General features: G+C 36.6%; 1 protein-coding gene across 1 annotated transcript; it reads right to left on the bottom strand.

Annotated features, from left to right (window-relative positions):
- Window positions 1–7,944: 7,944 nt before the first annotated feature.
- On the bottom strand, window positions 7,945–10,879 carry LOC136807650 (potassium voltage-gated channel subfamily KQT member 2-like). Its single transcript, XM_067064244.1, has 2 exons — window positions 8,317–10,879; window positions 7,945–8,283 (listed from the first exon to the last, which is right to left on the bottom strand). Exon 1 carries the CDS (start codon window positions 10,622–10,624, stop codon window positions 8,753–8,755), a length of 1,872 nt encoding a protein of 623 aa, XP_066920345.1. The 5' UTR covers window positions 10,625–10,879; the 3' UTR covers window positions 7,945–8,283; window positions 8,317–8,752.
- Window positions 10,880–11,219: the final 340 nt, after the last annotated feature.

Below are 11,219 nucleotides of genomic sequence, written 5' to 3'. Positions count from 1 at the left end.
GGCTGGTTAGCGGGTAAGAGTCAAGAGTTAAGAGTCATGACTTTCCCTTCTCTTGAAAATCCAGTATTCCAAAACTTTCAACTAAAAAAATGCATGAAAATTGATTTTCGTCTTTTCTATTATCCTACAATCACTTTTTTCAGAACCACCAGTGAAAAAAAGGAAAACTAACTGCTAAAAAATGATTGACAGGTCTAAAAAATGATTGACAGGTCTAAAAAGTGATTGACAGGTCTAAAAAGTGATTGACAGGTGCGGGTTTGCTCGCGCGGGCTAGAAATTCCCGTGAGCAATCTCGTTATTTATCACAATGTGCCTAAACAACTTTGCCGCCATTATTGGTGGCAAAAAATTTGGCCCGCTAACCTATTTTGTATTGAAACCGGGGGTTTACGAAAAAGAAAGCTTAATATCATTTTCCTATTTGCCGATGATACGAAGATAGTCAAAGAGATCAACTACTCAATCGAGGATTCTTTGACAATCCAACAGGACATCATTGAACTGGAAAATTGGTCGAGAAAATGGCTTTTAAAATTCCATCCAGATAATTGCCATGTACTAACTCTCGGGAAATTCGAGAACATCATCCATGCACACCCGAGTTCACACCCATACTCGTTAGATGGAAACCAACTTGAACACGTTTCCCTTGAAAAGGATCTAGGTGTGCTGATCGACTCCGATATTACACCTTTGAAGAGCACATATCGAAACAGGTCAAGAAAGCAAACTCAATTCTCGGTGTGATCAGAAGAACACCCCTGTCTCTGTGCCCCAGTGGGTGTAAAACATCCAGTGGGGTGGGATGTGAAAAATCTGAAATTCACTGGGGTGCAAGATGTTTCCGTAAAAATTGAGTGGGGTGACCAATTTTTGCTTGATTATCACTGGAGTGAAGAAAATCTTTCTGAAAGTTTATTCTGAGGTAGAGTAGCTAGTAGTGCTAGTCAAATGTTAAATAATAAAATGTAGTGCGGAGTCGTTGTTACACCATCTCTGAGGCTACTGGTAGGGAATATATTTTTCAACTGCGTTGAAACGGTGAGGTATAAGACATTTTGATCATAAAAACACGAAACATCATCCATTACTAACAATAGGGCAATATACCTCGATCGAGAGACGAATCCCGTTTGGGAGACGAATCCCGTTTGCAAGAGCGACATTCATTTAACGTCCATACAACGTCAATCTTGAAGTGAAAAAGGGGGGACATTGGGGCAAAAGGGGAAGCTAAAAAATGGATCAATGGAAAGATAAATGAATTTTTTCTACTTTTGACCGAATGATTTTAAAATTGACCGACAAAATTTTAAAATATTCTACTTTGAAAATTTTTCATCAGCTTTTCCAAGCAAGAATATTTTTACGCGAATTCACGCAGACAGTATCACCACAGAGTTTGATTAGCAGGATTGTCTCCCAATCGGGAGACTTTGCCCTACTGACTAGAATTAACTGCATAAATTAAAAGGACTTTCTTGTATACTCATACTTTATAAATTTTAGATTTTTGACTCTCTTGTGTAGGCTCCTTTTTTACGAATTTTGCTACTTTGAAAAAAAAACAAAACAATTTCAATTAATTTATTTATGTCCTATCAAATTTCATGCTTCATTTTAATTTAACCCAGCAACTTGCATATTCATGAATTTTTCTCTAGTCATCAAGCCTACCTGAAGGTCATCGTTATTTTCGCTTCTGATTTACGAACTTGAATGATCGACCCACGACCGACCTATTTTTTGAGAAAAGCTTGACTGAAAAACGGAAAAACATTTTGCTCTTGCCTTTTTATTATTAAAGATAGGAGAACTTTCATACATATCGGATATATTCTAGACCATTTGTTTAGATCATAAATTACTACTACTTTTGACGACGCGGTGATATGGACAATTATACATTTTTGATTGCGAGCGAAGCGAGCAAAAAAATTGAGCCTTTTTGTGCATTTCGTTAATTCAAAAAGTTGATTCCATAAGAGTAGGGAGATTTTAATGGGGTGAATCTTTTGAGAATTCTACTGGGGTACGTCAAAATCATAAAATTTTGAGTGGGGTATGTGCGGATTCTTCGTATCTTTCAATGGGGTCATTTTCCGTTACAGTATTCCAGTGGGGTGAGTGATTTATCTACTGGGGTGAAAAAATGGGCGATTTTTGGGAATATTTTTCACTGGGGTGACGAGTGGGGTGGACCCCACTGGGTCACAGAGGCAGGGGTGTAGAAGAGGCTTCGAGGAATTATGTCCCAGGACACTTTACACACTGTATACCACCTTTGTTCGACCTCATTTGGAATATGCTCAATCTGTATGGTCACCTAGATTGTGTAAGCACGTCAACCTACTTGAAGGGGTTCAAAGGCGTGCAACAAGAATGGTACATCGTCTACGAAATTTAACATACGAGCAGCGCCTGCGAAAACTGGACTTACCATCTCTTGAATTTAGGAGACAATTTGGCGACATGGTTCAAATATACAAACACCTTCACTTCTATGACAAAAATACCATCGTCAAAAAGTTTTCTCGCCGAACTCGTCCCCATCGTAAACATGATTACGAATTGATCCCTAATTTCTCAGATGATGGATTAAGGGGTGTGCAAACAAAATCATTTTATTATAGATGCATATCGGCGTGGAACCAGCTCTCAAAAAATGTTGTTAATGCTAAGTCAATCAAGGATTGCATGGATAAAGCACCCGTTACGTTACGATTCAAGATCACTTTTGTAATCATTATGTAGATAGACCGGTTTAGAGGCCCTAGTGTGCCTGGACTGTAAACAGTGGCGTTGTGGGAAAATTTTTCTGGAGGGGCCAAAGTCAATTTTTTTTCAAATGGCGCCCCCCCCCCCAATTTTCCAAAGTGGCGCCCTACCCATCAGTTTTAAAACTTTTACTAATTCATTTGCCTAGGTATAATGAGGGAAGGAAATATTTAGTGGATAAGAGGAGATATATCTTTGATGGATTGAAAAGGGAAAAACAAGCCCCACCATGGTTGGGGCCGACTAGAAAATTTTTGAAAATCGACTGCCAAGATACCCTAAATCACTAAATAAAAATAGACAAATTTGACACTTGCTAGTGTGCAATGTGTAATACGAGCGAAGCGAAAATTGATGTTTTATAATTTCAATATTGTTGTCAGCAAATTGGTCTTGGGGCGCAGTTAAATTTTCATTTAAAATAATGCTATATTGTATGCAAAAAAACTTGTAAATTAGCTAGGTTGGAAAGATGAAGTTACCAATTAACTCTATTGCGAGCGAAGCGAGCGAAAAATTGCAAGCATTTTAAAATTAACTCAGTAAAATTGGTTCTGGGGCGCAGTTTAAGGCACATAAAGTATGATTTTTAATATAGAGTTTTAAAAATCTCTTTTGGCGCCCCATGCTCTTCGGCGCCCCTTCAAAAAAGCTCCGCTGGGGGCCCCCGGCCCCCCCTGCCACAACGCCACTGACTGTAAATCCTTTGATAAAATAAAATTAAAAAAAATATATATCTGGTGACGTAATATAATAGAATTAAATATCTTTTGGAAATCTATTGTAGATAATTAAAGAATTTCAATGAAAGATTTTCTTCTTTGATTTGGAGTATTTGGACTTCTGTATCCGGGGGGGGGGGGGGGTACTAGGGCAAGATGGGTTACGGGGATGCTCCGCTGGTCAGGGTACCTTTTTAACCTCCACAAGTCCCAGGTAGGGTCGCAAAAACACCAAAATAGAAAAATCAGTCCCTCGTAGGGTGCCTAATGTTTTGATTCAGAGTGTTAATCAACGAAAAGATTACATCATGAATATCAAGAATAGACAAATCCTCCTGTTGAAAATCATTACGGCTGGAATAGCTATATAAATATAAATATATTTAAGGAAGTGTTGAATTCAATGAAGCTAATGAAAATAGTGAAAAGTAGTCTTCGACGATACGTCAGGACCGCTAAAAGTCTCAAAAGAATATGGCGATATAACCAAAATGAGTAACAACCAACGAACAACTTTACAATGCATATGATGATCTTTTAAAATGACCGATTTAATCTCAAATTATTGTCATATTTTCGGGGGGGGGGGCTACTTAGGCACAAATGGGTGGATTTCAGCGTGGACAAAAATCGGAGTAGTTTCGCTGGCAAAGTTAGAGGAGGTCCCACCGGGTCAGTGAGAAAGGGGTATTTTTGGTGTCTTACATCGTATAACCGTATATTGAAAAGCGAAAAGTAGTCTTCCTGATGACTCCAGCCTTCTATATATCTACATTACCCAAATAGAATCTTGACCTGAGGATATTTGGTTCGATAATACTTTTTTGGGAGAACAAATTCCATTACTGTTTACGTTTACAAACTTTTTAATAAATAAATAAAATCCCACCACTATAATAAATGAGTGTTGCCAAAGTCATTTTTATTTCTTGGGAAAAAATACCACACAGGTTTATGTGAACCTCTTAAAGAAAGTTCTCAAGCTTTCCGTATGCAAATTATTTATTGTGCAAATGGATACACATCATATCAACGTTTATCTAACGTTATAACTTATATGGGCGTTGTCGTTGATTGATGTTGTTCGAATCGAATAATTATCGTTTTACTTGCAAACCAGCGTGGATGAAAATGTACACGTTTTTTATAAGAAAGTTTTAAAGCCTTCGAAAGTTCTTAAGTTTTTGATTTTTCTTTATGTGTTAATGTTTTTATTTTCACCTTTGGTGAGTGTGGTCTACTTTCTTTTGAGAGAGTGCACTACAAGGCCCGGGGGGGACTCCAGGTAAGAGACCTACCGGACGTGCGGCCCTTAAGGGTAGGTTTTTTGGACTTTGAAAAGTTCACTGTAAGGGTTGTTTGTGAGCAAGTGGGAAAAAGTGCACCGTAAGGGTGTAAAATTTGAGAAAATACCAAATTTTGATGGGACTGCTGAATCGCAAGTTTGACAGTAAAAATCTGATGTATCTTTATAGTTTTGACTTGCACCCATTTTGATTTGTTTTTCATATTGTGTTAACATTTCAGGCTCATTTTTGGGTGACCTCGGCAAAATAAGATATGCAATAAAAACTACACTGCAAGGGTGAGAAATGTTCGGTAAGAAGAGCTGTACTGTAAGGGTTCGATTCTGAAAGCCAAATTTTGTCCGCACATGCCTTCGTTTAGAAATTGAGTACCCCTCCTCCGGGCATAGCGTTCTTAACTTGTTCTATAATATTTGGGACAGTGAAGCCTTATGTTCTTATATAGTTTGTTCTGATAAAAAAGTGCGGCAGTGAATGAGGGTATTGTCTCTAAATATCTCATATGTGGTAAACAACACTCTTAACCTGAAGAATTTCAATCAGCGCTGCTTAGAATCAACTCGAAAATCAACCTGTTTGTTTTTTTGTTAAAATTCTCAGGATAATGTGTTCTATTGTGTGTTGTATGCGTCAAACACGCTTTAAGAGGAGGTACCCTATAAGTGAACCAAGAAAAAAACCCTGGAGTGCTTTGGTAGACCGCAAAAATTTACTTGGCATACAATTAAAAGACCTTCTTTACTGGCATTGATGTTTATTTATAGTAAAACGTTTCTCATAAGATTCTCACACGAGTTATAATACTTTCAGTACTACGGTCCTTTTCTATTTTTTTTGTGAAAGTTCAAACTTTAAAAGCTTATATCTCCGATTCTAGAAGGAGTTAGAAGCTTGCTCATAGCTCGTTGGATAGCTTAGAGTCTCCTTTGGTTCTGGGCTTCTACGGCGCCACTGCGCAGACCTGACTGGAATGACGGAAAGGTGCCTAGTGGTAAAACTTCAAATCAATTCGCTAGAGGACAGAATATAAAGTAAAACAGGGTAAAATTTCGAAGTTCTTTGATCGCTCGTTGACCAAAAATGGTCAAAAACGATCAAAATCTCAAAAAGTGGATTTTTGTCCAATTTTTGCATTTTTTGACTTTTTGACTTAAAATCTCGCTGTAAAGACTCATTTTTGAATTTCTTTTTGCTTGACCAAGAATCACAATCTTATTCCAACGAGTTAGACCAAAAATGACGATTTCTAGTTCAAGCTGGGCATTACAGGAGGGCTTCGCCCTGCTATATAGCCCATGTCCAATATACTCGACATTGACACTCACAAAGGGTTAAAAGAACTATTTTTTCAATGATGCTGTATAATTTAGTCAAAATATCTAAAAGTAACACTGGTGTGATGACTAGCCTCTTTTGTAAAGCCATTTTCATTAAATTCATAACATTTTAAAAGTTTTCAGGGCACAAAAATAACATAATCGTATGCTGAGCCAAAAAAAGTTTATTAATTTGTATAAAAAAGGGTTGTTGTAATTTTCTCCTCCCTCTCTTAGTGAAAAATCAAGGGCCGATCTCAGATGGCTTTGTAAAATCTTTATTTATCTTTACAAAGATTACTCAAAATCGCTGTTTTCTCAGAGGGCAGGTATATAGATGGTGTGAGTGGGTGATAGCCATTAAGAGAGGGGTAAAGAACCCTTTCAGTACACTATGTAAGCACTAGAAAGATTTTCATCCTTATTTCCTATTTCTAATTGTTCAAAAATCTTAATTGTTAAGGTTTTTACCCTTAATAGTGAGTAAACTACACCCCCTTCTTACAGACCTGGTGGGTTTTTTTCAGCTAGTGGGGATAAAAGTAACGAACTGAAACTCGATGGGGATTGATATTCCGATATTTTTTATGACTGGGGGTTTCAATTCTTTTGTTTTCAAGTAAGCATTATATTTTGTAGTGAAGAATGGTTTATTAGATCATTTTAAGTGTGGACAAAAGTTTGAGGATGACTTTAACTTGTTTTTTGTATTCGTGTTTGTGTAGGGATGTAAAAAATAACAACAATATTGCAAGAAATTTAAGAAGATTAAGGGGATCAGCCGAATGATTTTGCAAGACAATAATATTATTACACCTTTTTTATTTACATATCCTCAAACGGATATAAATGACTAATCTTGTCAGTTATTACAACGAATCTTTAGGACTTATGGTTTGGGTATGATTTTTTAAAAGGATCAATTTTTCACCATAACACCTTACCGTCAATATAAGACCACCCAACTTTGAAGGTTTAAGCTTTGGGGCATGTGTCGAAAACAGGAGACGTCGAAAAAAATTTGAATGTGAGATCTCTTATCAAAAGAAATTGAAATTCATACAAGGCATTTTATTTTTTTTATTTTTATTTTTTATTTTATTTATTTGATAAAGCAGGTTAAAAAAACGCAGACTAAGCTGATGTGGACCTCCTTTCAAAATATAGCTTATCATGATCAAAAAGGAGCCTATCACATTATCACGCAAAAAAAAAAATGCAAAAACTCATTTTTACAAGGCATGTAAGCTTTTTGTCTAATGGACTAATGAACTAGGGTATTTGAAACTAACCTATTTTCCCCACCGGGAAAGACACAGTTCAGGAAGAAACCTTTTAAAAGATTTTTATTTTTCAATAATTAGGAACTTTGGTGATTGCGATGATTGATGATAAATTACTATTAAAGCGAGTAACATCTTTTATCCTTTCAACCAGAACTGTTCGTCTCAATGTCAAAGGATATCAAATCAAAGATTTTTTTGATAAGATACAGGACTCTTAGACTGGAAAATATAAAAGTAGCGTGGTAGGTCAACGGAAATTCGGGCAAACTGGGGAGGCAATTTTAGAAGATTTTTGTAAAAATAACGCGAGCAAAGCGAGCCCGAAAACTTTTCGGTAATTTCTCTATTTTTGGTCGAAAACTGCCAATTCAAAGGTTTAAAGAAAGCAAAGGGGCACCAAAATTAGTAATTAGAGGCGTCTTTTTTCGCCCTTTATATTTTGGTGCACCCCCAAGAAATCAGCCGCTGGGGGTTCGGTGCCTCCCTGTCACCATGCTACTGAATAGTAAATGAATAAGACAACAGATGGAAATATTTAGAAATAAATTGATAAATGTATATCTATAAAATCTTGAGTAATTATAATTTTGAAAAAAAAATATAAGCTGAGAATATTTTAGATGAATTATTTGTACAGGTTTCGATCAAAGTTTTTACCCCAGAGGGGGGCATTAACCTTGACAGCCATTAACAGCCGACAGGGACGTGCCGCCGGAGTTTGAAAAAGTGAACCCTGTCAGATATGAATGTTTGGAAAATTGGGGACCCTACCAAATCGAAAAATCGATCTTCCCATTTTCACCCTAAAAAGTCGCAAAAATGGCTATAAAGTTTTTTAGAATTTTTCCATCCTGAAAGTTGAAGTTTTTTGCTGTCGGTAGGTTTATTCTCTCTGTTTTGTAACCTTTATGTTTGAGCTGTAGGCATTTTGAGGTATTACAATTTTACTTGTAAAAATATATAATAATCAGATATCTGAAAAAAAGTTTTTTACGCTATTCTTCACTTCTTTGAATGCAAATTGTCCACTTGCGCCATTTAATCGACATTGTTTTTATTCCATATTGCCATTATAGCTGGTTCACAAAAATATTTATAATTTTCATTTAATGTCATTGGTGTTAGTTGGGCGTTGTTTTCAAGTTCTATCTCAGGTTGGTATATCCATCAATGGATTCGAATTATACTTCAATATTGTTTCTGCAGTACAGGCAAGTTAAGCCAAGTTTTTGTCAATCGTTGTACTTCTTTTTAGTTAATTCCAAGCTTAATGATTATTATACGATTCGGTTTGGTTTTTAGCTAGTTAAGTTCATATCCTCATGATAGTGATAAAGTTTCTAGATTGCAAGATCCGTACCAGCTGTGAAAGAATGACTGCGTTTCATGCTGCGTCTGAATGACGGTTGGTTGTAACGGAAAGGTGATTGAATGGTCTTTTGGCGCGGCGACGATAATCCGTCCCCATCTCTCATTTCCATAAGAGAATAACGTAACTCTAATAATTCATCATGTAAGACATCGAAGGAGTCACTCATATTTTTGATGTGGGATAACATCTCGACATGGGACACTGCATTCTTCTCCATGATATCTTGCATATTAACGAAAGGGTGTCTGACGCTTTTGAAAATCTTGATGGCGGTTAAATAACGTAGTTTCATGATAAATCGAAGGGCTATTTTGTAACGCTCACGGATTTGTTGGTGTATTTTAACATCTGCCATTTCGTTGTTATGATGAGAAGCGCCATTATTTTTTCCATGGGGATGATGATTTGACGATGTCTTAGACTCGGTACGCTGGTATTTGCTTTGCCGTGATTTTGGTATTAAGATAGCATCCCGGCTAATTATATTCGATTGTGACATGGCAGATGTATCAGTACCTCGTCCAATGATTTTGCCTAATCTTTTAATGCCTTCTTCCAAGGGATTATGGTTATTGTTGTTCAGCATTGGAACAAAGTATTTGTCCATTCGTGGTGATTCGGTTTTACGTATGAAATCACCGTTCCGGGAGCGTATCCCGTCGGATGAAAAGACGGGCGGAAACATTGTTCCCATGTCATAATTTCCTTTCGCGATTTCCGATTTCATCATTTGTTCCAAAGTCTGTTCTTTTGGTGTTTCGTAATCATCTTTTAACATAGGTAGTAAATATTTCCACGTACCTTCCGAATCTTTATGTCCCTTACGTAATGCGTAATTACGCCATGCCGTTTGTATGAGATACGCAGCTGGACTACGTACTTTCACGTACCGTTTCTCTTTTTTCTGTTTGGCTACTTGTAAAGCGAAACCGGAACCCAGAATACCAGCAGGTAGGGAGAAAAACGCACAACCGATTAAAGCGAAGACAGCTGTAAAAACTTTCCCCGCCCACGTAATAGGTGATATATCACCGTAGCCTACCGAAGTTACTGTTATAACGGCCCAGTACAGACCATTTGCCATATTGTTAATAGTAACTTCACTTAAAGTCTCGTTTGAAGAAGATGTTGGTGTTGGGTCTGGTACATCAGCTGCTGTCTTCTCCAAAGGCTCAGTATGTTTCTCAACTAAATAAACAATGTATGTAGCTGAAAACATAATGACAAATCCGACAAAATAAACAGTGATTAGTTCCTTTGAATGTTCTTTGACAACGTTACCCATAGTCCGGAAATCACCACGTTGACGGTCAATACGTAAGATACGGAAGACTTGCATGAAACGCGTAACACGTAGAATAGCGAAATAAGATCCATTGATCTGCATCACAAAAGTGGTAATAGTGGATAGGATGACGAATATATCGATTAACATATAGATGGAAAATAAAAACCGTAAATGTCCTCTGGTTCCTTGGTAACGCGAGATATAACTACAAGACCAGAGACGTAAACCAAATTCTCCAAAAAACCATATCAGTAAGAAAAGTTCGTAGTAAAACATAACTGAAATCATTTTATCTTCCATCTCCTCAATAGTTGAAAGGACACTAACAACCAGACTACCAACAATTAACATCAATGATGTAAAATGGTAAATCACTGCGAAACGCGTGTTTGGTCTTTCCAATAAGAAGTAGACCCATTTTTTGGCTGTATTATAATTGATTTCAGGTTTTTCTTCAAAATCTGCAGATATCAAATACGGTGTTTTCTCTTTGATAACTGGTGCTTCATTCTTGGATACTATGATAGTATCCAGATGTATATTTTCACTCATTCCTCAGCAATCAATCTCTCCTGACGAATATATGTTTTGTCACAACTTCGCTCAAGTCACGAATGACGCATGTATAGTTTTTTGAATTCACCTTTTTATTTATACCTCACGATAACAAACAAAGGTAAAAGATACTTTAGTAAGCAAAACAAAAATTTTGCTGATGGTCTGATAAGGACCCACTTGTGAATTTATATTTTTAAAACAACAATAAAGACTGTCTTTTCTTCTGGTACATTGGGAAACCTCAAAAGGACATTATTTGGATGTCCACCAAAACCAAGAGTAATCACAATTACAATTCATGACATTGTAATATAAAGGAGTTGATGTTCCTTATTGTATTTCTTTACAAGTTTGCATTTACATTCATCATCATTTTTCGTGGTAATCTTCGATCGTTTACAGAACAGGATAATAAAACCTTATAATCCTCGATCTCGTTTTTTGTTTTTTTCGTTATTAAGTAAATTTGTAGAGTTTACATGCTACTAGGGCCTTTTTACCCATGGATTTCTCACTAATCACATTTTTTAATTATATTCCGCATCAACGAAGGAGTATATAATTTTGGAAGGGTTTCATGCTATCTTTG

Source organism: Clytia hemisphaerica, unplaced genomic scaffold (assembly GCF_902728285.1).
Source record: "Clytia hemisphaerica strain Z4C2 unplaced genomic scaffold, Clytia hemisphaerica genome assembly, whole genome shotgun sequence".
Taxonomy (NCBI): Eukaryota; Metazoa; Cnidaria; class Hydrozoa; order Leptothecata; family Clytiidae; genus Clytia; species Clytia hemisphaerica.
Note: the sequence above shows the minus strand (reverse complement) of the source record. Positions and strands in the feature narration are given on the sequence as shown.